The sequence below is a fragment of the Girardinichthys multiradiatus genome, chromosome 15 (genome assembly GCF_021462225.1).
Source record: "Girardinichthys multiradiatus isolate DD_20200921_A chromosome 15, DD_fGirMul_XY1, whole genome shotgun sequence".
Taxonomy (NCBI): domain Eukaryota; kingdom Metazoa; phylum Chordata; class Actinopteri; order Cyprinodontiformes; family Goodeidae; genus Girardinichthys; species Girardinichthys multiradiatus.
The window spans coordinates 3,813,731-3,840,196 of record NC_061808.1 but is presented as its reverse complement, the minus strand read 5'-3'; the positions used below and the strand labels follow the sequence as shown (position 1 = coordinate 3,840,196).

General features: G+C 38.9%; 1 protein-coding gene across 4 annotated transcripts in view; it reads right to left on the bottom strand.

The window, feature by feature from the left end:
- Nucleotides 1–26,466, bottom strand: part of LOC124881556 — a 157,455-nt gene that overhangs the window by 3,588 nt on the left and 127,401 nt on the right. For 3 of the 4 annotated variants that reach the window (XM_047387169.1, XM_047387167.1, XM_047387168.1), the window contains 10 exons: nucleotides 25,550–25,864; nucleotides 24,729–25,019; nucleotides 17,076–17,177; nucleotides 11,846–12,160; nucleotides 11,025–11,315; nucleotides 8,592–8,906; nucleotides 7,938–8,228; nucleotides 7,661–7,792; nucleotides 2,957–2,991; nucleotides 2,203–2,274 (listed from right to left, as the gene is read on the bottom strand). In XM_047387169.1, coding sequence (XP_047243125.1) covers nucleotides 2,203–2,274; nucleotides 2,957–2,991; nucleotides 7,661–7,792; nucleotides 7,938–8,228; nucleotides 8,592–8,906; nucleotides 11,025–11,315; nucleotides 11,846–12,160; nucleotides 17,076–17,177; nucleotides 24,729–25,019; nucleotides 25,550–25,864 — 2,159 coding nt within the window. Of the gene's footprint in view, nucleotides 1–2,202; nucleotides 2,275–2,956; nucleotides 2,992–7,660; nucleotides 7,793–7,937; nucleotides 8,229–8,591; nucleotides 8,907–11,024; nucleotides 11,316–11,845; nucleotides 12,161–17,075; nucleotides 17,178–21,749; nucleotides 21,897–22,259; nucleotides 22,575–24,728; nucleotides 25,020–25,549; nucleotides 25,865–26,466 lie in introns of all 4 variants that reach the window. The other variant, XM_047387165.1, reaches the window with a different exon arrangement.

Sequence of the window (26,466 nt, the reverse complement as noted above, 5' to 3'; positions counted from 1 at the left end):
CCAAGTGCACTGATGGACACCCTTATGTTTGAACATGGTGTTCGTTATGGACAATCCGTGACTAGCACAGAAGTCCAATAACAAAACACCACTCGGATTCAGATCGGGGAGGCCATTCCTCCCGATCACGCCTCTCCAGGTGTCACTGTCGTTCCCCACGTGGGCGTTGAAGTCCCCCAGCAGAATAATGGGGTCCCCGGGAGGGGCACTATCCAGCACCCCCGACAGGGACGCCAAGAAGGCACTACCACTCGGCCCGTAGGCTGAAATGATAGTCAGAGACCTCTCCCCAACCCGAAGGCGCAGGGATACAACCCTCTCATCCACTGGGGTAAACCCCAACACGAGACGGCTGAGCTGGGGGGCAACAAGCAAACCCACACCAGCCTGCCGCCTCTCCTCGTGGGCCACTCCAGAGTAGAAGAGAGTCCAACCCCTCTCAAGGAGATGGGTTCCAGAGCCCACGCTGTGCGTGGAGGTGAGCCCGATTATTTCTAGTCGATATCTCTCGACCTCCCGCACAAGCTCGGGGTCCATCCCCCCCAGCGAGGTGACATTCCACGTCCCTAGAGCCAGCCTAAGCATCCGGGGATCGGGCCGCTGAGGTCTCCACCTTTGTCCGCCACCCAATCCTCTTTGCACCGGTCCCTCACGGTTCCCCCTGCAGGTGGTGGGCCCACTGGGGGATGGCCTCGCATCTCTCGTTCGGGCTTGGCCCGGCCGGGTCCCGCAAGGAGCAACCCGGCCACCAGGCGCTCTCCGACGAGTCCCGACCCCAGGCCTGGCTCCAGGGTGGGACCCCGCCGTACCGGGCGACGTCACGTGCCTCGATATTTTGTTCTTCATGAGGGGTTCTTGAACCATTCTTTGTCTGACCCATCACCTAGAGCCTGTTTGCCATGGGAGACCCTACCAGGGGCATTTAGGCCCCAGACAACAAACAGATGTAAATATTAATAAATATAATATACTGAACGAGCACCAGTACGGCTTCAGGAACAACTACCCCACAACTTTAGCTGTGGTCACAAACAGACAAAGTAAAATGTGGTCTTCCTCAAGGCTCAGTTCTAGGACCTAAATTATTTATACTTTCTTTAAACGATATTTTTGCAGTATCAAGTATTTTAAAGTTTATGATGTTTGCAGACGATACAAATTTCTTTTTTTCTTGAAAAAATATGGATGAAATAATAAAAACAGTACAAAAAGAATTAGCTAAGTTGAAAACATGGTTTGATTACAGTAAGTTGTCCTTAAATGAAGGAAAAGCTAAATTTATGGTATTCTCTGGTAATCGGATCTATAATGATGGATAGTTATGTATAAATGGAGTTGAAATCGAAAGAGTATATGAGACAAAATTTTTAGGGGTTATTATAGACAATAGATTTAGTTGGAAGCCTCATATAGAATATATTAGAAATAAAGTTGCAAAAACTATTGGAATATTGGTTAAAATAAAAGATTTAATAAATGTTAAAGGCTTGTATATTATATATTCCTCTTTGGTTATGCCTTATTTGTCTTACTGCTCAGAAATCTAGGGATATACAAATAAAACAATTATTGATAAATTAGTTAAGTTGTAAAAAAAAGCTATAAGACTTATTAATAAGGTGGGATACCGTGAACCAACTGATAAACTCTTTATTCAAAGTAATACATTAAAATTTAAAGACATAGTTTATATAAAAATACTGGACATAATGTACAAAGCATTGAACAAAAGCCTTCCTTCTGGTATTCAGAGATTATTTAAGCTAAGAGAGAATAAATATAATTTGCTAGGTTTGTTTATATTTGAATGTGCAAAAGAGATGAGCCAGATAAAGTCTAGATGTGTTTCAGTTATTGGTGTGAAATTGTGGAATGAATTGAATGATGAGTTTAAGGTATGTCCTTTCTTGGTGAACTTTAAAAGAGCTTTAAAATGTAAACTGATAAAATCATACGCTGTTATGTAGATTTATATTGTGAAGACATCCTGGTAGGTTGCAAGGTAAAAGAAAAAATAGGGTAGGCAAGAATAAGCTTTGCTTCGGCCTATTCCTTTTTTGATAAACTGTGGGTTAGTTTATTGATATATATTTTTTCTCCTTTGTTTGGTGTGGACAATTTACCAAAATAAAATAAAGTAATAATAATAATAATGTAAATATGGGACCTTTATAAAATTGCAGAGCTTATTGGGTCTCTTACCTTTAACCTCTGAGAGGTTTTGTGATTAAAATGGTCAACAGTGGCATAGGTCAGGTTACTCTGCACACCAGCCTGAGAACAAATGGACATTATCTTCTGTTACAGTAGAGATAATATGCGGCTTTGTAACCACAACAGCTCTTATGTCTTATTCTAGGCTTCTCGATTTGTCTCACTACCAAGTTACAACAGCTTTGCTTTGCATCTTTCAGAGGGAATCTCAATGCCAAACTAACACAGTTGTGGCATGGATAGCAGAGGAGAATAAACCAGCATCAAGTGAACAGAACAGAATATATGGGGCATGGAACAGGTGAAGCAAGGAGACTGATCAGCAAAGTGCAGGTGGACCCAATGAAGCTGTTTGCAAGGAGGCAGTGGAACTGAGTGGAAACAAGAACATGAATGGGCCGAGAAGAGAAGCCATAAAACAGAACATAAGCTAAAATTCACTATGAACAGAATGCAAGAACCATAAGAAACAAAACATAAGAAGTAAAGCACCTCCTGGAAAATATAATGATCAGAAGCAAGACCCAAAACAACTTGGAGAACATAATCATAATCAGAGAAAAACCTACAACAAAAACTAAAATATCAACTCATGACACAAAGAAGATGCAGAAGTATCAAAACTGCATTTATGTTCAAATCTAGTCACCATCTTCCAACCATTCTTAAAACATATGGAGAGTAATTTCTTTTGGAGTCTATGAACTCTATAGGAAATGTATTTGAGTGTGTCAATACTCACATGGTCAAGACTTTCATGGGTTGAATCTTGATTTTCTGAATCAAAAGAAAAGAAATCATGATCATTTCTGCTATTTGTTTAACTGCTACTAGTGTACTATACTGTCGTAACTATGGAAACAATTCTTCCTTATTGTGAGAAAAGTCAGAATAAGGAAGAAGTTATTCACGAGTTCGGTGTTCGAAACAGAAATGACCTAAAAAAAAAAAGAATATGAATGTATGAATTTGCGTACATTTCTCTTTGGTTTTAGAGAAATTAACTTAATTATAATAAACTACTCATCTTCTAACAAATAAACGTCCAACTAACTAAATAAGAGATCGAAGGCAAAATCAACAAGTCCTTTAAGAAATGTATTTGGAAACATGTCATGCGACACTCTGACTTCATTCAATGTGTTTCTTATGCAGTGATTCACAGTTTAGAGCTTTGTTAACCTTTACTCTCAAATGAAACAGAAAACTTGTTGATTTTTTTCTGGGCAGTTTCTGCTTGTTGTCTTAGTGAGAAATGGACCCACGATTCTCCAGGAGACAATTCAATTCAATTCAGTTTATTTATATAGCGCCAATTCACAACACATGTTGTCTCAAGGCACTTCACAACAGTCAGGTACATACATTCCAATTAATCCTAACAATTGAACAGTGCAGTCAGAATTAGCTTTTTATTCAAATTGGATAAAAAGTTTTTCTATCTAAGAAAACCCAGCAGATTGCATCCAGTCAGTGACTTGCAGCATTCACTCCTCCTGGATGAGCATGTAGAGACAGTGGACAGTCACTGGCGTTGACTTTGCAGCAATCCCTCATACTGAGCATGCATGTAGCGACAGTGGAGAGGAAAAACTCCCTTTTAACAGGAAGAAACCACCAGCAGAACCAGAACCAGGCTCAGTGTGAGCGGCCATCTGCCACGACCGACTGGGGGTTAAAGAGAACAGAGCAGAGACACAAAGAGAACAAAGAAGCACTGATCCAGGAGTACTTTCTATGGGAAGGAAAAGTAAATGTTAATGGATGTAGCTCCTTTAGTTGTTTCATCTAGAAAGAAAGAACAGATAAACTCTGAGCCAATTTTCAAGGTTAGAGTCTGAAAGAGAGCACATATAATTAGTTACACTAAAAGCTCAGTCAATTTCCATGTCTAGGAGAGAGAAAGGGTTAAACACTGAAAGACAGGGCTATGTGGATCATCGGTAGAGGGTGAGCATTAAGTTGTTGCCAGCAGAAGCTCGGACGATTCCCCTCTCCAGAAAGGTGTCACAGGTAGACACAGAGCCAGGCCAGGTGTAGCTTCTAGGAAGAGAAAATAGAGAGAACATAAAGTTAAAAGCTGAAATAACAGCAAATAATGCAAAATTGGAGAGTAGTGTGAGAATGTAGCAAAGAGGGTGAAAGTGGTCATTATGTCCTCCAGCAGCCTAAGCCTATAGCAACATAACTACACAGATAGTTTCAGTTCAGATTATTTAGTTAAACGGCGCTTATTTACAAGAATGTCGTCTCAAGGCACCCCACAAAGGGTCCCACTGATGGTCATTGTTATACTAAAAACCACAAGGACTGGGATACCTCCCTCTGTCAGACTGATTATAACCATTGGAAAAGAGAAGGAGTCATACAGGTAGCAGAAATGGAGGGTGTGTTTGCACCTCAACCATAACTGAGCCGGTTTAGGCTAAACCTGACTCCCCCTTACTCCAACCAACAGGGAGGGAAGAAGGTTCCCTCCCTGATAACTTAAGCCACTCTAACTATAAGCTTTATCAAAAAGGAAAGTTTTAAGCCTAGCCTTAAAAGTAGACAGGGTGTCTGCCTCACGGACTAAAACTGGGAGCTGGTTCCACAGGAGAGGAGCTTGATAACAATAAAATCTTTCAAGGCGCAGTAAGTACATAGCTCACATGACACTTTTTTCGGTTTTGTTTCCAGCCAACACTGGCTGCTCTGCACGTTCTGTGGTTTGCCTACATTATCACAATTAAACTCCATTTAATGGTCACAGCTGATTATCTGCTTGGACACAACCCAGACCTCTGTGATAAAAGGATCATCCATAGCTTCAGTGATGGATGCAACACCTGCTTTCTAGAAAGTGCACAATGTTAAGAAGCTGTCATACACCAGGTCAGCTGCTCATGCTGAGAGGTTTTTTCTGACCCCTCCTTCCTGTAAAACGTTTTTTTTGGGTTAAAGTTGTTCAATAATGAAGTTTGATTTGCTGCAGCATGTTCAGATCTTGGTGACGGTTGATGTTTTCGGAGAGATTTTATCCAGCATAGCTACAGGTGACAGCAGCTGTTTGGTAGCATATGAACAGCAGAGGTGAGTTTCAATTTTTTATTTATTTATTCTATTTGTGTTGGTTATGTGTGAGCTGTAAAACATCATGATCGCTGGCGGCTGTCCAATATTAAGATGTGTTTTACTCAGTAGTTCTGCGCTGACATCAGGCCGCTGTGCTGCTATACAGTGTTACATGGTTCATTAGATAATCGGATCAAACTCCAGTCACTTCTACACTGGTCAGCTATTAAAATACTATAAAATGTAAAATCAAGTTGTTATCAGACAACTTTAACGCTGTTTTAATTAAGAACCCATATAGTTTTACTATGGGACTTTTCTACTAACTCATCTTTAAATATTTTTCACTCAATAACGAGGTTAAACTGGACAGCAGCAACCCAGAGGTCAAGTTCAAACAGACTGAAAGAGAGTCGATGTCCACCTTGGGCAATAAGTCTCTAGACATTTGCACAATTAGACTTTGTGAATATTGCAACATACAGGTCCTTCTCAAAATATTAGCATATTGTGATAAAGTTCATTATTTTCCATAATGTCATGATGAAAATTTAACATTCATATATTTTAGATTCATTGCACACTAACTGAAATATTTCAGGTCTTTTATTGTCTTAATACGGATGATTTTGGCATACAGCTCATGAAAACCCAAAATTCCTATCTCACAAAATTAGCAAATCATTAAAAAGGTCTCTAAACGAGCTATGAACCTAATCATCTGAATCAACGAGTTAACTCTAAACACCTGCAAAAGATTCCTGAGGCCTTTAAAACTCCCAGCCTGGTTCATCACTCAAAACTCCAATCATGGGTAAGACTGCCGACCTGACTGCTGTCCAGAAGGCCACTATTGACACCCTCAAGCAAGAGGGTAAGACACAGAAAGAAATTTCTGAACGAATAGGCTGTTCCCAGAGTGCTGTATCAAGGCACCTCAGTGGGAAGTCTGTGGGAAGGAAAAAGTGTGGCAGAAAACGCTGCACAACGAGAAGAGGTGACCGGACCCTGAGGAAGATTGTGGAGAAGGGCCGATTCCAGACCTTGGGGGACCTGCGGAAGCAGTGGACTGAGTCTGGAGTAGAAACATCTAGAGCCACCGTGCACAGGCGTGTGCAGGAAATGGGCTACAGGTGCCGCATTCCCCAGACCTGGGCTACAGAGAAGCAGCACTGGACTGTTGCTCAGTGGTCCAAAGTACTTTTTTCGAATGAAAGCAAATTCTGCATGTCATTCGGAAATCAAGGTGCCAGAGTCTGGAGGAAGACTGGGGAGAAGGAAATGCCAAAATGCCAGAAGTCCAGTGTCAAGTACCCACAGTCAGTGATGGTCTGGGGTGCCGTGTCAGCTGCTGGTGTTGGTCCACTGTGTTTTATCAAGGGCAGGGTCAATGCAGCTAGCTATCAGGAGATTTTGGAGCACTTCATGCTTCCATCTGCTGAAAAGCTTTATGGAGATGAAGATTTCATTTTCAGCACGACCTGGCACCTGCTCACAGTGCCAAAACCACTGGTAAATGGTTTACTGACCATGGTATCACTGTGCTCAATTGGCCTGCCAACTCTCCTGACCTGAACCCCATAGAGAATCTGTGGGATATTGTGAAGAGAACGTTGAGAGACTCAAGACCCAACACTCTGGATGAGCTAAAGGCCGCTATCGAAGCATCCTGGGCCTCCATAAGACCTCAGCAGTGCCACAGGCTGATTGCCTCCATGCCACGCCGCATTGAAGCAGTCATTTCTGCAAAAGGATTCCCGACCAAGTATTGAGTGCATAACTGTACATGATTATTTGAAGGTTGATGTTTTTTGTATTAAAAACACTTTTCTTTAATTGGTCGGATGAAATATGCTAATTTTGTGAGATAGTAATTTTGGGTTTTCATGAGCTGTATGCCAAAATCATCCGTATTAAGACAATAAAAGACCTGAAATATTTCAGTTAGTGTGCAATGAATCTAAAATATATGAATGTTAAATTTTCCTCATTACATTATGGAAAATAATGAACTTTATCACAATATGCTAATTTTTTGAGAAGGACCTGTATTTCGAAACCCCAGAGGGAGAAGCCCCTCCACATCTGCCCACATTGCTGGGTTAACAAACCAGGAAGAGAACACATCCTTACCTGCTGTCTAAGGTTACAACTTCCAACAACCACTGTGAGGATTTCTCCTCTACCACTGAAAAGCTAAATGTTGAGGTGTTCATCGTAACATGCTGGCATGTTGGTCTGCATTACTGTTGTAACTCTTTGTTCAAAGTTCTTTTCATGTTTTCACACTAATGAAGACTTGTGTGTCTATAAATGGTAAAAGTTGCCTCTGTGGATTAAACTTCTATTGAAAGATCCAGTACCGGTTGTGGTTCTGAAAGAAATGTAGTACCTGTTGTGGTTCTGTGATCCTCTTTAACTCTGGTTTTCCTGAGTTTGATAAAAACAGCAACAAGAACAACCAGAATCAGCAGAACCACGATCACTGATCCAAGGATGATGATGATGGTGTTGACAGGAACATCTGTTGAAATGTTCCAAAATTACAAAACATCCAATTATGCATATTAAAATGTAAACAGATGTTACCTGATTTCAATAAATTTAAATAGTATGGGTGTAATAACACACTTTTATTCAACCTTTTCCCTAATAAGATGACATCATACCTTCACGCACAGATGGGTAGTGAGCTTCTATCTTCACTGTGTTTCCCTCAACAAACTGGCAGCTGTATCTTCTGTTGCTGCTGCTCTGAAGCTTCACATCGAGATAAGAAACACATCCAGTCTGTCTAAACTTGTACCCAACACCTTCACCAGTCAGCCCAGTTCCTGTCTCATCCACCCAGAGGAGGCTGTTCTCTGGACACGGATTCAACCCACTGTATCTCTCCAGAGAACAGTTTAATGTGACATCTCCATCCTTTGTTGGATCATCCTCTGGTGGAGATGGAGAAACTGGAAGAAAACAAGACAATAACGTTTCAGTATGAAAAATTTAGAAACATTTTTTTTTATAAAATGACAAAATAACCAAAGTATTTTTATGGTTATGAATAGTCGTCGTTCTGTGGAAACATTCAGACTAACAACTGGCAATAAGTATGAAGATGAACCACTGCAAGAATAATTAAGGAACCTTTAGCACTACAAAATAAATAATAACATAATTAGAGTACTGAAAGGATTTGTTTAATCTCTATAACAGTCAGATGCTAACAATACATCATGATCTAAACAGCCAACTCCATACAGGGATGTCAGGGTTAAAAAGGACTGATATCAGCAGGTACACAGAGTCAATCAGTTTAGATGACTTACTGCTCATTATATTTAAATACACATCTGTGTTAAAGCTGCCTTCATCCCAAAGCTGACAGCGGTAACGTCCAGCATCCTCAGCAGTGATGTTGTTGATGATCAGAGAACAGCTGTTGTCCACACTCAGCCTGGAAGCTCGAGATGAACTCTGAACAACGTTTCCTTTCTGAACTTCTGGTTGACTGACCATGTTTTCTGTTCTAGTATACAGCCAGTTAACTGAGGAACATGAGTGATATGATGAAGGTCTTTTACAGGGCAAAACAGCATCATCTGCAGCTCTGTGGTAGATATGGACTGGCTTCCCTTTGATACCTGCAGAAAAAGATACATTCAGAGAAATATTTTACACTATTAGCCATCAATAACATCAGTCTCTGAATTGCCTGTATTAATTTAAAATATAGAGCCTATCCACAGAAATAAAAAGGTAATAAAAAAATTTACAAGAATATTTTAATAAAGGAATGTATTGTTCAACATTTGAAACAATAGAAATATTTTTCTTCAAACTACAGAAACAAAAATTGATTTATTTTGACCAATATATGTCTGTTAATCAGCCTTTGAGACTTTTCTATAGATCTGAAGATAGTGATGTTTCCTCCTGATGGCTGATTTACTGGTTATGCATTTACTAGAAACAAACATCACAATTCAGCATAAAAAAATATAAAAGTTTGTTTGGCAAAATATTCATCATAACTTATAACTTCAGAAATCAATTTCAGATTCTTTTATATCCAGTAATCAGATAAGAGGAAGCACAACTTGTTGTAAGACACTGTCAACGGAGCTTTAGGTTAAAGGTTATATAAGATTCAACTAAAAGCAAAGAATGTGTGACGTTATACTGACATTTACTCCACAGGATCAGGTCACATATCTAAAAAATAACTTCTAAGAACGTCCTAAAAGTGCATTAGTTTGAATTTATTAGCATTAAAACTTCAGTTAATGCTGAAGAACTGGTTGATTTGGTGGCCGTCTGTTAAAACTCAGTTTATTATATTATTACTGTCTCACAGTCTGAAGCTTTTCTCTGTTTAAGACTCTTGTCTTATGTGTTCCTGTTTGGTCTGACTTTCTTCTTTGTATTTTCCTCCAACAGCCTCTAAACAGTTTCTCTGATGAACCAACATAACAACCCTCTACAGTCATTAACGGGTGGAACAGTACAGAAAAATCATGGGTCAGAACATTTTGGTTTTGTTTCAATCAAGAGAAACAAATTTAAAAGGTGATCATTATAGAGCTTCCTGGAGATTTTGAAGTTCTTTTAACTTAAGAATAAATAGGTATAGTCACTGATTGGATGGATGGATGGATGGATGGATGGATGGATGGATGGATGGATGGATGGATGGATGGATGGATGGATGGATGGATGGATGGATGGATGGATGGATGGATGGATGGATGGATGGATGGATGGATGGATGGATGGATGGATGGATGGATGGATGGAACAACAATAAAACCAGTTGTTGGTCAGTGTTGTTGTTCAGGATTTCTTTTAGCAGATTTTTCTCCATAACCAGAGATGTTTACATTCAGTTTGAACTTGTTTCTGGTGAATAATTCAGTTAAGTGCAGAATGAGCTATTATACACACATTATTACTGTAGAAAAATGCTGACATACAGTTTTGGTTTGGTCCACCTTTCTTTCTCCTCTGCAGCTGCGTGAGAAACCTAATTAGCTGTCACTTTATAAATTTGCGCAACAGAACGTTGCATTGAGCACTTAGTTCTGGACAACATTCTGTATGTGTTCAGGCATAAAAATATACTGTAATTGTTTGGTACAGGTGGTACCGAACCTAGAGGGGCTGTTCTGGATATTTTCAGTATGAATATGTGTACTGTTACACCCCTAATCATTTGTAAAGGTGTTTTCTTTCAGCACATTCAAAAAGGAAGACAAAAGTCTTAGGAAAGAACATAAAACCAGTTCAGGTAAGTGTGGGTCTGGAGCTGTGGATCTAAAGGTCTTACTTACTTCACATAGAACAAAAATGCATAAATTCTCACTTTATTCATGTTTAATGATTGAAATGTAGGCAAAGGAAAAGCTACAAAGCTAATTTTGTCAGTTATCACACACTGCTCTCTCACACATTCATGTCAATATTTACATGAATCCCACTTAGTAGCAAAGTATGAAAAATCTTAATCTAATTTTTGTAGTCGGAAGCTTTGTCCTCTTTACTTTCTTATGGGTTGTTTCAGTGTTTCTAAGCTACATCAGACAATAAAAAGGTTTTACACCTTCTTTGTACAGCATAAAAACAAATCAAGCACTTTTTGTTTCAGGTGGATGTAGTCTAGAAGAAGACGTAATATCATTTTAGCAGAACTGTTATATAGAACGTAAATCACGAAACATTTTGCAATGCCTGCTTCTTATCATCTCATTTAAAAGTCATCATACCTTTAAACACAGCTGTGTAGTGAGCTTCTACCTTCACGCTGTTCTCTACAACAAACCGGCAGGTGTATGTTCTGCTGGTGCCACTCTGATGCTGCACAGTTAGAGAGGAAGCACATCTCCTTGGTTCTAACTTGAACCCAACACCTTCACCAGTCAGCCCAGTTCCTGTCTCATCCACCCAGAGGAGGCTGTTCTTTGGACACGGATCCAACCAACTGTATCTCTCCAGAGAACAGTTTAATGTGACATCTCCATCCTTTGTTGGATCATCCTCTGGTGGAGATGGAGAGACTGGAAGAAAAATAAAAACTGTTGTCTCAGTCTGAAAGATGCAGAAGTAACTTTCTCTAAAACTCTAAAAAATACAACTTTATCTCAGGCTGCGAAGAGTAGAATAAAAAATAAGAAATATTTACAAATATCCTCTTTGATGAAACATTAGATGTTGTCTAGAAATCTTTACAAATGAATGTAAAAGATAGAGGTTTGATCAAACCATTGAACCACACACAATACAAGATAAACTAATTGAATCTAAACAGCCTCACAGCAGCTCAGCACAACGTTCATTCTGATGAACCTACTTCCTGATGTCAGCTGATGTCGGGTCCTAAAAGCTCGGCCCCACCTTTAGCTCAACCAGGAAGCAGATTGTTTCTCACTCTGACAGAACAACATTTTAACTTCTGACTGCATCAAATATTCATCAGATATTCATCATAACTGTTGATGTCAGAAACATCTGTCCAACACAAGTATTTCACAATGTTAGTCAGAAGGAAAAAGTCTCACTGTCAAATCTTTCAAGTCTACATACTCACTGGTCAAGACACTCAGAAGCAGACTACCATCTACGGTGGTTCCTGAACCAGGTCGACAGGTGTAACGTCCAGCATCCTCAGCAGTGATGTTGTTGATGATCAGAGAGCAGTTACTGTCCACATTTAACCTGGCAGCTCGAGGTGAACTCTCAACAACTTTTCCATCCTTAACCTCCAATGGAAAGCTTGTGATTGTATCTCTGAGGTAAAACCAGGTAATAATGGAGCACGAGTAAGAAGATGAAGAACTTCTACAAGGTAGAACAACATCATCTCCAGCTCTGTGATAGAAATGAAGTTCTACTCCACTGGTCCCTGCAGCAGAGACAAAGACACAATATAGTTTTACACACTTCATCCTCCACAAACACAATCATGAAGGTAAAATTAAATATGTTGTCATTTATTTATTTTATATTATGTTTGATTTATTATAACATTAAAAAAACTATGTTATGCATTTTTCATATCGTCAGTAATTACATTTTAATCCCTGTCAGGTTAGAAGTTTCTAAATTTACTGAACATGTTTTTATATATTTGGTCAAAACCTACTTTAATGGAGAGACTTTAAGGTGTTAGTCTAGGTTTAATCACCAAGTTCATACTAGGGTGCCGGCCAGAGCACTTCTTAAAGCCATTCAGAGTACGGGTCAGAAAAAGGGCTGGAGACTGATCCAATAATTTCTTCTTCTCTTTATTTACATGAAACATATGAGGAGGGGATATTTGTATGTGTATGTGTGGTTTCCTATAAAATAACAAACACAACTTAGGTTATAATAATAACATATCCGTAAATTAGCTTAACCAATTCCTGTCAACAGACTGGTATAAACAGAATAAAACAAATAAAGTTGGTAATGAAAGATTACAATATTCATCCTCCTCATTACACCAGTAAACAGAGCATTAAACTTTACATAGACAGATATCTCAAATTTGTCAAGTCACTGTCAATGTTAACGTTGCACTTCCTGTAGCGTCATAACACTGAAGTTACATTTCAAACAAACACTGGCGCAGCGGGAGTCTGGTGTATAAGCCTCCTTTGCTTCCTGCACTTTCTTCTCCTCAAAACAATTGCTTGTTGCAGTTTTAAAATAGTTTTTTTAGCAGCATGACTGTGAAAACAGCGCTGGTTCCCGCCTTTTTTGATGTTGCAGTTACGGTGCAGAGGTGCAAGTTGATGACGTAACCCCTACTGTCCCAATTCTCCAATTTTGCAGCTTGTAACCTGCGCACTTCAACCCTTACATGTACTTGTACAAAGTACACACTTCATAAAGGGGTGTAGGGTGTATTGGGACAGTTAAACAGTGACGTCACTAACACTGCGACCAACCTCACCCTGAAACAATAGCCCCTATTCTGATTACCAGTTAATTAGAAGCACTTTAGCAATAAATGAGTACTATAACTGGTGACTTTGGGACCTTTTCTACACCTATGTTTATTCTCATATCTCCATAAAATCTCACAGTAAATCAAAGTGTCCCTTAATTTCTCTCAGGTTCCTTTGAAATAAAACAGATCTTTACCTTCAAATTGAAGCACAACAATCAGAACCAGTTCCAGAACCAGACCCAACATCTCGTCTTCTAGTAGCTGCTGAACACTGAGAGACTTTACTCTGCTGCAGATCTGAAAGTACTAATGTTATTTCCTCTTTGTGACTGAATTAAAGAAAGATCTTCACATCAACACCCACCACGTATTTTGTCATTTTGCTCTCATCATACTTGTGTTTTATAGAAACTGAAGGAAAACCACAAACAGGAACTAGTTGCACAAACTTTAGTCAGAAATGAACAATTAAACTACATTCAACTCATTCACTTTGTAACACTCAGATCAACTCTAGTAAGCTATGTTTTAGCTGAAAGATCTGCTTATGAAAAACACAAAAACAGATAATAAATGAAGTTTTATTTTCTATAGTTTATCAGTTTTTTGTAGAAGCTGTTGTCATTTCCTGAGCATGAACAGCCAAAGAGGAACTGTGATGTATGAGCTGCAGTCAGTCCACCAACACCCAGCAGCTCTGAGACTCTGCAGACAGAGCAGTTAAACCGAGTCAGAACAGAATCCAAACAGGTCAAAGTGGACAAATGACAACACAGGTATCAGACTCAGACCCGCGGGTCAAATTTAGCCCATCAGTTAATTCTAAAGGTCTACTAGAGCTGGCCCAGTAGTAAACATCCTATTCACCACCTATACTACAGATCCCAGAATGCACTGCCTGTGAGCTGGCCCACTAGTAAACATCCTATTCACCACCTATACTACAAATCCCAGAATGCACTACCTGTGAGCTGGCCTATGAGAACCCAACTCCCCCCTCTTGTGTTGACATTTAATAGTGACCTCATGCTACAACCAGACACATCAGTAGAAGAAGAGATGCTAGCTGTCTGGTTTGGACCAGAATGCATCAGAATAGATCAGAGTGAAGCAAACTGAACTTTAATGATTATGTTCTTTATTCACTGATCTTCCTACTCAGATGCATGGACTTGAATGGTTAGATTTTTATCATAGGAAATTATTAATATTATTAGAGTAATAAAATATTTTATTTGGTTTAAGGAATAAATGCCATAGACAGTTTGCTGCATGAATGTGTCCATTTGATGTGTCTTTGATTGCTCAAAGGATAATTTTGAAGTTTCATTGGGAACAGGTCTGCATTTAATTGTGATATTAGATTTATCTGCCTCTGTTTGGCTGTTCAGCATCTCTATGGTGAGATAGAGACAACGACACATTAACTCTGTGCTGTGTGACGAGTTTCTGTTGCCTGATTTAGGATCTGTGTGTCTGCTTCCAGAGGGATTTTAGTCTGTGAACAAATCCAGAGATTTTGGGTTTTCCTTCATCATAAATTATTGTCAGAACTGAACATAAATGGGCTCATTTGTATTTGATGTGATGAAGGTCAGCTGAGTGTGGCAGCAGCAGAACGTTCTTCATCATTTTCATAGTTCAGTGTCGTCATCAACAGCATCATGAACCTGTGAGATACAACCAAACATTAACTGGATAATACAGTTATAGAAACACACTGAACATTTAAAGAGATATTTCAAAGCATCACAAATGTTACAACAGAGAAAATCCTTTATAGCAGCTCATCTGTTTGTTACTCAGGTAAAAGAACAGTTTTACACAATTTAACATCAATAAATCTTCTTTAAGATAAAATTAACTGAAAAAATACAGTGAAACATATTTTAATTTCATTCAGGATTTAAGATATTTTGATTATTTTTATCATTCAAACAAAAACCCACAAACAGAGATTCTTATTCCATTAAGAACATTCTAACTGTACAAAGAAAGGACCCAACTGGGCTTTGAACCCAGAAACTTCTTGCTGCAGCAGCTTGTAAATCTGTGAACAAACATCATCTCAGCAGAGAGTAGAAGGTGAAACGTTTTAATGCAATACTGTTTAAATAATGTTTAAAACTGGAAACTTAAAGTTGGAGGAAACAGGTTTGACATTTAGAATCTACAGGTCCTTCTCAAAATATTAGCATATTGTGATAAAGTTCATTATTTTCCATAATGTCATGATGTAAATTTAACATTCATATATTTTAGATTCATTGCACACTAACTGAAATATTTCAGGTCTTTTATTGTCTTAATATGGATGATTTTGGCATACAGCTCATGAAAACCCAAAATTCCTATCTCACAAAATTAGCATATTTCATCCGACCAATAAAAGAAAAGTGTTTTTAATACAAAAAACATCAACCTTCAAATAATCATGTACAGTTATGCACTCAATACTTGGTCGGGAATCCTTTGGCAGAAATGACTGCTTCAATGCGGCGTGGCATGGAGGCAATCAGCCTGTGGCACTGCTGAGGTCTTATGGAGGCCCAGGATGCTTCGATAGCGGCCTTTAGCTCATCCAGAGTGTTGGGTCTTGAGTCTCTCAACGTTCTCTTCACAATATCCCACAGATTCTCTATGGGGTTCAGGTCAGGAGAGTTGGCAGGCCAATTGAGCACAGTGATACCATGGTCAGTAAACCATTTACCAGTGGTTTTGGCACTGTGAGCAGGTGCCAGGTCGTGCTGAAAAATGAAATCTTCATCTCCATAAAGCTTTTCAGCAGATGGAAGCATGAAGTGCTCCAAAATCTCCTGATAGCTAGCTGCATTGACCCTGCCCTTGATAAAACACAGTGGACCAACACCAGCAGCTGACACGGCACCCCAGACCATCACTGACTGTGGGTACTTGACACTGGACTTCTGGCATTTTGGCATTTCCTTCTCCCCAGTCTTCCTCCAGACTCTGGCACCTTGATTTCCGAATGACATGCAGAATTTGCTTTCATCCGAAAAAAGTACTTTGGACCACTGAGCAACAGTCCAGTGCTGCTTCTCTGTAGCCCAGGTCTGGGGAATGCGGCACCTGTAGCCCATTTCCTGCACACGCCTGTGCATGGTGGCTCTGGATGTTTCTACTCCAGACTCAGTCCACTGCTTCCGCAGGTCCCCCAAGGTCTGGAATCGGCCCTTCTCCACAATCTTCCTCAGGGTCCGGTCACCTCTTCTCGTTGTGCAGCGTTTTCTGCCACACTTTTTCCTTCCCACAGACTTCCCACTGAGGTGCCTTGATACAGCACTCTGGGAACAGCCTATTCGTTCAGAAATTTCTTTCTGTGTCTTACCCTCTTGCTTGAGGGTGTCAATAGTGGCCTTCTGGACAGCAGTCAGGTCGGCAGTCTTACCCATGATTGGGGTTTTGAGTGATGAACAAGGCTGGGAGTTTTAAAGGCCTCAGGAATCTTTTGCAGGTGTTTAGAGTTAACTCGTTGATTCAGATGATTAGGTTCATAGCTCGTTTAGAGACCCTTTTAATGATATGCTAATTTTGTGAGATAGGAATTTTGGGTTTTCATGAGCTGTATGCCAAAATCATCTGTATTAAGACAATAAAAGTCCTGAAATATTTCAGTTAGTGTGCAATGAATCTAAAATATATGAATGTTAAATTTTCATCATGACATTATGGAAAATAATGAACTTTATCACAATATGCTAATATTTTGAGAAGGACCTGTATGAAGGTATTTTTCATCTTTGATTGTTTCACTTACATTAATGTCTTTCTGTGGCTTTTTGCTTCCTGGGATGGAAAGGAAGATGAAGAGATTAACATCACAGTTCTGTCAATCTGCTCCATTGTAGTTCAGTTTCCTCACCTCTGGTTCTGATGATACCAACAGTGATTCCAACCATCAGGATCAGTCCTGTGATCCTCAGAGTCAACATGATGAAGCTCAGAGGAGACCAGTCTGTGAAACCTGTGGATGAGAACGTGCAGAGAAGAAGAAAACATGTTTAACATGATGGTGGATTGTACATCAAAATCAACAGCATCTTCTCTCCAACACATTATGGCAGATATGTAACATGTTTTTATCTTCACACATTAAAAAATGGGCAGTAAATTGAGATGTTTCAAATGTAGGAACCAGCTGGAGATCATTCAACAGTCAGTGTCCTACTTGGTGGAGATGACTGGTTCTGCAATGAAGACGTTTAGCTGCTATTTGACCTTTAAACCTTGATCTCCAGGATCATTGCTGCCTGGGACATGAGGAGCTGCAGCAGGTCTCAAACTAACTCTCCAAGCCTGCAGGAGCTGCTGCTCAGCTGCTAAGAGTGTAGATCAACATATTTATGTGGAGCAACAACATTAACTCTGTGAACCCGGGCTGGGCACCATAACGAATATATTCCAAGTAACCGACCCCCAGTCGGTCCTGGCAGATGGCCGCTCACACTGAGCCTGGTTCTGGTTCTGCTGGAGGTTTCTTTCTGTTAAAAGGGAGTTTTCCTCTCTACTCTCGCTATATGCATGCTCAGTATGAGGGATTGCTGCAAAGTCAACGCCAGCGACTGTCCACTGTCTCTACATCCTAATCCAGGAGGAGTTCATGCAATCTGCTGAGTTTCCTTGAATAAAAAAACAAACTTTTGACCAATTTGAATAATAAACTGAATCTGACTGCACTGTCTGATAGGTAGGATTAGTTGGAATGTATGTAACTGACTTTAAATATGTTTGATTCGATTGAACTGACTTTGTAAAGTGCCTTGAGACGACATGTGTTGTGAATTGAATTAGTGCTATAGAAATTAAATTAATTGAAATATCACGCTTTGTGCCACGTGTGATGTCTAAAATGGTGATGTCTAAAACAACATGACTATTTAAGTATCAATTGCCATGGCAACCACTGTCCTTCCATTAAGTTGGAAGCTCAGTTTTTCTTAATGCTCTTGAACTCACCCCCCTTCCCCTCCCTTTGCAGTAGTTTCCAGGCAGGGTTTCCTCACGGTCTTAAGGTCATAAAAAGTCTTACATATAGTCATCTGAATTTAAAACCTTAAAAGGTGTTAAAATCATCCAGGTTTTGCCCATACTAGGTCTTAAATTAAATGAATCTGAATCTTGTAGTTTTGGGTGCAGTAATGTCCATTATTTGAGGCTGTGATCAAACTACAGAGCCCACAATGCAGTTATGTAATAGTTTTTATTTTTCTGTGATAAAACAAAGCATCAAACAGGAAATATCTCACTGATGTACTTCCTCATTTAGTCGTTTGATGCTTGACTAATGTGAAAAAACATGTAACACATAAGATGCAGAGTTTTTAAAAGCTTTTTATCATTTATGTGAGTCTTAAATTTAAAATATAATGGTCCTAATAGAAAAACTAAAATTAAACTCACTCCTACTGGCAGAAACCGTGCCCAGAGCGCTCAGATTGTTTACAGGTGAGCTGAAGAAGAATGACGACACCGTTAGAAATGTAGAGAGGCCAGGGAGAGTTCCCGAGTGATCCGTGTCAGGACTTGGATTAATAGATATGAATATAATAGATATTTGTTATGGTAAACAGCTCTGAAAGAGGAAATAAAAAACTGGATTTTAAGCATTTAATTCAGCCTAGAAAACAGATTTCACTTCAACGCTGCTGTAAGAGAAGCTGATAAACGGAGAAAAGGATGATAAACTTTATTTTTACTACTTTCCTCAACGTGTTTTCAAACTGGTTGTTTTAATTTTCCAAGACGTGTAAAATGCTCATCATTCTGATCTCTGAGCTGCTGCTATTTTAGTTGATCATTTAGTTCATTTGAGACTGTCATTTTATGACTTATTTTGCCTTAAATGCTGATGTTTTACGAAGGTCCCATTGCACAGCAATTATTTTAACTATTTCTGTAACTCAACATAGCGTAGCTTCTGTTTAAAGCACTCCTTTGTGAACATTGTGCTAATCTATACGACTGCTCTGCATAACTGTCTCAGCAGCTGAGATTTTCTGTTCTTCTTGGTTTGTTTGGATGATTTTTTGATGGTTTTTACAGTTTTTAATCTGATCTTTGCGCACTTGTTCTCTTACCTGAATCAGAGTTAAGATGGAAAAGTCTTTACAAGATGCACAAAACTACAAACATGGATCATTTAACAAAGTTTCTGTTCAGATTGTGCAATATTTAATTTACATTTTCCACTTAATAAATGAAATAATCACTTGAAAACGGATTTTTGTATCTTTATCCAATATTAAAACTAGTTTGATGATCTAAAACATTTAAGTTTGTCTGATTATTTGTCAGAGTCATTTATATTTGTCCTAGATCACGAGTTATGGCTTCTTTCTGCAGATATGTTCTCTAGTCTGCAGCTTTCTTCTGGAACTCAACTTGTTAACGATCTGGTCTGCTGTTGAAATCAGGTTTAACTTCACTGGTTGTCACACATTCACATTAGAGTCAATGACAATAATCTTTTCTATTTAATGTCAACTCATACTGTAAAGGTCCTTCTCAAAAAATTAGCATATTGTGATAAAGTTCATTATTTTCCATAATGTCATGATGAAAATTTAACATTCATATATTTTAGATTCATTGCACAATAACTGAAATATTTCAGGTCTTTTATTGTCTTAATACGGATGATTTTGGCATACAGCTCATGAAAACCCAAAATTCCTATCTCACAAAATTAGCATATCATTAAAAGGGTCTCTAAACGAGCTATGAACCTAATCATCTGAATCAACGAGTTAACTCTAAACACCTGCAAAAGATTCCTGAGGCCTTTAAAACTCCCAGCCTGGTTCATCACTCAAAACCCCAATCATGGGTAAGACTGCCGACCTGACTGCTGTCCAGAAGGCCACTATTGACACCCTCAAGCAAGAGGGTAAGACACAGAAAGAAATTTCTGAACAAATAGGCTGTTCCCAGAGTGCTGTATCAAGGCACCTCAGTGGGAAGTCTGTGGGAAGGAAAAAGTGTGGCAGAAAACGCTGCACAACGAGAAGAGGTGACCAGACCCTGAGGAAGATTGTGGAGAAGGGCCGAGACCTTGGGGGACCTGCGGAAGCAGTGGACTGAGTCTGGAGTAGAAACATCCAGAGCCACCGTGCACAGGCGTGTGCAGGAAATGGGCTACAGGTGCCGCATTCCCCAGGTCAAGCCACTTTTGAACCAGAAACAGCGGCAGAAGCGCCTGACCTGGGCTACAGAGAAGCAGCACTGGACTGTTGCTCAGTGGTCCAAAGTACTTTTTTCCGGATGAAAGCAAATTCTGCATGTCATTCGGAAATCAAGGTGCCAGAGTCTGGAGGAAGACTGGGGAGAAGGAAATGCCAAAATGCCAGAAGTCCAGTGTCAAGTACCCACAGTCAGTGATGGTCTGGGGTGCCGTGTCAGCTGCTGGTGTTGGTCCACTGTGTTTTATCAAGGGCAGGGTCAATGCAGCTAGCTATCAGGAGATTTTGGAGCACTTCATGCTTCCATCTGCTGAAAAGCTTTATGGAGATGAAGATTTCATTTTTCAGCACGACCTGGCACCTGCTCACAGTGCCAAAACCACTGGTAAATGGTTTACTGACCATGGTATCACTGTGCTCAATTGGCCTGCCAACTCTCCTGACCTGAACCCCATAGAGAATCTGTGGGATATTGTGAAGAGAACGTTGAGAGACTCATGACCCAACACTCTGGATGAGCTAAAGGCCGCTATCGAAGCATCCTGGGCCTCCATAAGACCTCAGCAGTGCCACAGGCTGATTACCTCCATGCCACGCCGCATTGAAGCAGTCATTTCTGCCAAAGGATTCCCGACCAAGTATTGAGTGCATAACTGTACATGATTATTTGAAGGTTGACGTTTTTTGTATTAAAAACACTTTTCTTTTATTGGTCGGATGAAATATGCTAATTTTGTGAGATAGGAATTGTGGGTTTTCATGAGCTGTATGCCAAAATCATCCGTATTAAGACAATAAAAGACCTGAAATATTTCAGTTAGTGTGCAATGAATCTAAAATATATGAATGTTAAATTTTCATCATTACATTATGGAAAATAATGAACTTTATCACAATATGCTAATTTGTTGAGAAGGACCTGTACTGTTTAGCTTCTTCTGAATGTCTGCCTTTGGGTCTACGTTTAGAACCATGGAGAACCTGCACCACCATCAATGGTAAAGAAAAGTGGAGATTTACATAAAAGCTCTGGTCTGAAGAGTCAAAGTATTTAAAAATAAAGACAATAAAAAAGAAATGAATGTGTTCTTATCCTTATTAAACCAATAAGACAAGACATTTACACAGAAAACTGATGTTTTTCAATGCACCAATTTAACTTCTTAATGAAAATGTCTCATGCCTTTAGAAACATATGTGTAACGACATCATACCTTCACGCACAGATGGGTAGTGAGCTTCTATCTTCACTGTGTTTCCCTCAACAAACTGGCAGCTGTATCTTCTGTTGCTGCTGCTCTGAAGCTTCACATCGAGATAAGAAACACATCCAGTCTGTCTAAACTTGTACCCAACACCTTCACCAGTCAGCCCAGTTCCTGTCTCATCCACCCAGAGGAGGCTGTTCTCTGGACACGGACCCAATCCACTGTATCTCTCCAGAGAACAGTTTAATGTGACATCTCCATCCTTTGTTGGATCATCCTCTGGTGGAGATGGAGAAACTGGAAGAAAACAAGACAATAACGTTTCAGTATGAAAAATGTAGAAACATTTTTTTTTATAAAATGACAAAATAACCAAAGTATTTTTATGGTTATGAATAGTCGTCGTTCTGTGGAAACATTCAGACTAACAACTGGCAATAAGTATGAAGATGAACCACTGCAAGAATAATTAAGGAACCTTTAGCACTACAAAATAAATAATAACATAATTAGAGTACTGAAAGGATTTGTTTAATCTCTATAACAGTCAGATGCTAACAATACATCATGATCTAAACAGCCAACTCCATACAGGGATGTCAGGGTTAAAAAGGACTGATATCAGCAGGTACACAGAGTCAATCAGTTTAGATGACTTACTGCTCATTATATTTAAATACACATCTGTGTTAAAGCTGCCTTCATCCCAAAGCTGACAGCGGTAACGTCCAGCATCCTCAGCAGTGATGTTGTTGATGATCAGAGAACAGCTGTTGTCCACACTCAGCCTGGAAGCTCGAGATGAACTCTGAACAACGTTTCCTTTCTGAACTTCTGGTTGACTGACCATGTTTTCTGTTCTAGTATACAGCCAGTTAACTGAGGAACATGAGTGATATGATGAAGGTCTTTTACAGGGCAAAACAGCATCATCTGCAGCTCTGTGGTAGATATGGACTGGCTTCCCTTTGATACCTGCAGAAAAAGATACATTCAGAGAAATATTTTACACTATTAGCCATCAATAACATCAGTCTCTGAATTGCCTGTATTAATTTAAAATATAGAGCCTATCCACAGAAATAAAAAGGTAATAAAAAAATTTACAAGAATATTTTAATAAAGGAATGTATTGTTCAACATTTGAAACAATAGAAATATTTTTCTTCAAACTACAGAAACAAAAATTGATTTATTTTGACCAATATATGTCCGTTAATCAGCCTTTGAGACTTTTCTATAGATCTGAAGATAGTGATGTTTCCTCCTGATGGCTGATTTACTGGTTATGCATTTACTAGAAACAAACATCACAATTCAGCATAAAAAAATATAAAAGTTTGTTTGACAAAATATTCATCATAACTTATAACTTCAGAAATCAATTTCAGATTCTTTTATATCCAGTAATCAGATAAGAGGAAGCACAACTTGTTGTAAGACACTGTCAACGGAGCTTTAGGTTAAAGGTTATATAAGATTCAACTAAAAGCAAAGAATGTGTGACGTTATACTGACATTTATTCCACAGGATCAGGTCACATATCTAAAAAATTACTTCTAAGAACGTCCTAAAAGTGCATTAGTTTGAATTTATTAGCATTAAAACTTCAGTTAATGCTGAAGAACTGGTTGATTTGGTGGCCGTCTGTTAAAACTCAGTTTATTATATTATTACTGTCTCACAGTCTGAAGCTTTTCTCTGTTTAAGACTCTTGTCTTATGTGTTCCTGTTTGGTCTGACTTTCTTCTTTGTATTTTCCTCCAACAGCCTCTAAACAGTTTCTCTGATGAACCAACATAACAACCCTCTACAGTCATTAACGGGTGGAACAGTACAGAAAAATCATGGGTCAGAACATTTTGGTTTTGTTTCAATCAAGAGAAACAAATTTAAAAGGTGATCATTATAGAGCTTCCTGGAGATTTTGAAGTTCTTTTAACTTAAGAATAAATAGGTATAGTCACTGATTGGATGGATGGATGGATGGATGGATGGATGGATGGATGGATGGATGGATGGATGGATGGATGGATGGATGGATGGATGGATGGATGGATGGATGGATGGATGGATGGATGGATGGATGGATGGATGGATGGATGGATGGATGGATGGATGGATGGATGGATGGATGGATAGATGGATGGATGGATGGATGGAACAACAATAAAACCAGTTGTTGGTCAGTGTTGTTGTTCAGGATTTCTTTTAGCAGATTTTTCTCCATAACCAGAGATGTTTACATTCAGTTTGAACTTGTTTCTGGTGAATAATTCAGTTAAGTGCAGAATGAGCTATTATACACACATTATTACTGTAGAAAAATGCTGACATACAGTTTTGGTTTGGTCCACCTTTCTTTCTCCTCTGCAGCTGTGTGAGAAACCTAATTAGCTGTCACTTTATAAATTTGCGCAACAGAACGTTGCATTGAGCACTTAGTTCTGGACAACATTCTGTATGTGTTCAGGCATAAAAATATACTGTAATTGTTTGGTACAGGTGGTACCGAACCTAGAGGGGCTGTTCTGGATATTTTCAGTATGAATATGTGTACTGTTACACCCCTAATCATTTGTAAAGGTGTTTTCTTTCAGCACATTCAAAAAGGAAGACAAAAGTCTTAGGAAAGAACATAAAACCAGTTCAGGTAAGTGTGGGTCTGGAGCTGTGGATCTAAAGGTCTTACTTACTTCACATAGAACAAAAATGCATAAATTCTCACTTTATTCATGTTTAATGATTGAAATGTAGGCAAAGGAAAAGCTACAAAGCTAATTTTGTCAGTTATCACACACTGCTCTCTCACACATTCATGTCAATATTTACATGAATCCCACTTAGTAGCAAAGTATGAAAAATCTTAATCTAATTTTTGTAGTCGGAAGCTTTGTCCTCTTTACTTTCTTATGGGTTGTTTCAGTGTTTCTAAGCTACATCAGACAATAAAAAGGTTTTACACCTTCTTTGTACAGCATAAAAACAAATCAAGCACTTTTTGTTTCAGGTGGATGTAGTCTAGAAGAAGACGTAATATCATTTTAGCAGAACTGTTATATAGAACGTAAATCACGAAACATTTTGCAATGCCTGCTTCTTATCATCTCATTTAAAAGTCATCATACCTTTAAACACAGCAGTGTAGTGAGCTTCTACCTTCACGCTGTTCTTTACAACAAACCGGCAGGTGTATGTTCTGTTGTTGCCACTCTGATGCTGCACAGTTAGAGAGGAAGCACATCTCCTTGGTTCTAACTTGAACCCAACACCTTCACCAGTCAGCCCAGTTCCTGTCTCATCCACCCAGAGGAAGCTGTTCTTTGGACACGGATTCAACCCACTGAATCTCTCCAGAGAACAGTTTAATGTGACATCTCCATCCTTTGTTGGATCATCCTCTGGTGGAGATGGAGAGACTGGAAGAAAAATAAAAACTGTTGTCTCAGTCTGAAAGATGCAGAAGTAACTTTCTCTAAAACTCTAAAAAATACAACTTTATCTCAGGCTGCGAAGAGTAGAATAAAAAACAAGAAAGATTTACAAATAACCTCTTTGATGAAACATTAGATGTTGTCTAGAAATCTTTACAAATGAATGTAAAAGATAGAGGTTTGATCAAAACATTGAACCACACACAATACAAGATAAACTAATTGAATCTAAACAGCCTCACAGCAGCTCAGCACAACGTTCATTCTGATGAACCTACTTCCTGATGTCAGCTGATGTCGGGTCCTAAAAGCTCAGCCCCACCTTTAGCTCAACCAGGAAGCAGATTGTTTCTCACTCTGACAGAACAACATTTTAACTTCTGACTGCATCAAATATTCATCAGATATTCATCATAACTGTTGATGTCAGAAACATCTGTCCAACACAAGTATTTCACAATGTTAGTCAGAAGGAAAAAGTCTGACTGTCAAATCTTTCAAGTCTACATACTCACTGGTCAAGACACTCAGAAGCAGACTGCCATCTATGGTGGTTCCTGAACCAGGTCGACAGGTGTAACCTCCAGCATCCTCAGCAGTGATGTTCTTGATGATCAGAGAGCAGTTACTGTCCACATTTAACCTGGCAGCTCGAGGTGAACTCTCAACAACTTTTCCATCCTCAACATCCAATGGAAAGTTTGTGATTGTATCTCTGTTGTAAAACCAGTTAACATTGGAGCACGAGTAAGAAGATGAAGGACTTCTACAAGGTAGAACAACATCATCTCCAGCTCTGTGATAGAGATGAAGTTCTCCTCCACTGGTCCCTGCAGCAGAGACAAAGACACAATATAGTTTTACACACTTCATCCTCCACAAACACAATCATGAAGGTAAAATTAAATATGTTGTCATTTATTTATTTTATATTATGTTTGATTTATTATAACATTAAAAAAACTATGTTATGCATTTTTCATATCGTCAGTAATTACATTTTAATCCCTGTCAGGTTAGAAGTTTCTAAATTTACTGAACATGTTTTTATATATTTGGTCAAAACCTACTTTAATGGAGAGACTTTAAGGTGTTAGTCTAGGTTTAATCACCAAGTTCATACTAGGGTGCCGGCCAGAGCACTTCTTAAAGCCATTCAGAGTACGGGTCAGAAAAAGGGCTGGAGACTGATCCAATAATTTCTTCTTCTCTTTATTTACATGAAACATATGAGGAGGGGATATTTGTATGTGTATGTGTGGTTTCCTATAAAATAACAAACACAACTTAGGTTATAATAATAACATATCCGTAAATTAGCTTAACCAATTCCTGTCAACAGACTGGTATAAACAGAATAAAACAAATAAAGTTGGTAATTAAAGATTACAATATTCATCCTCCTCATTACACCAGTAAACAGAGCATTAAA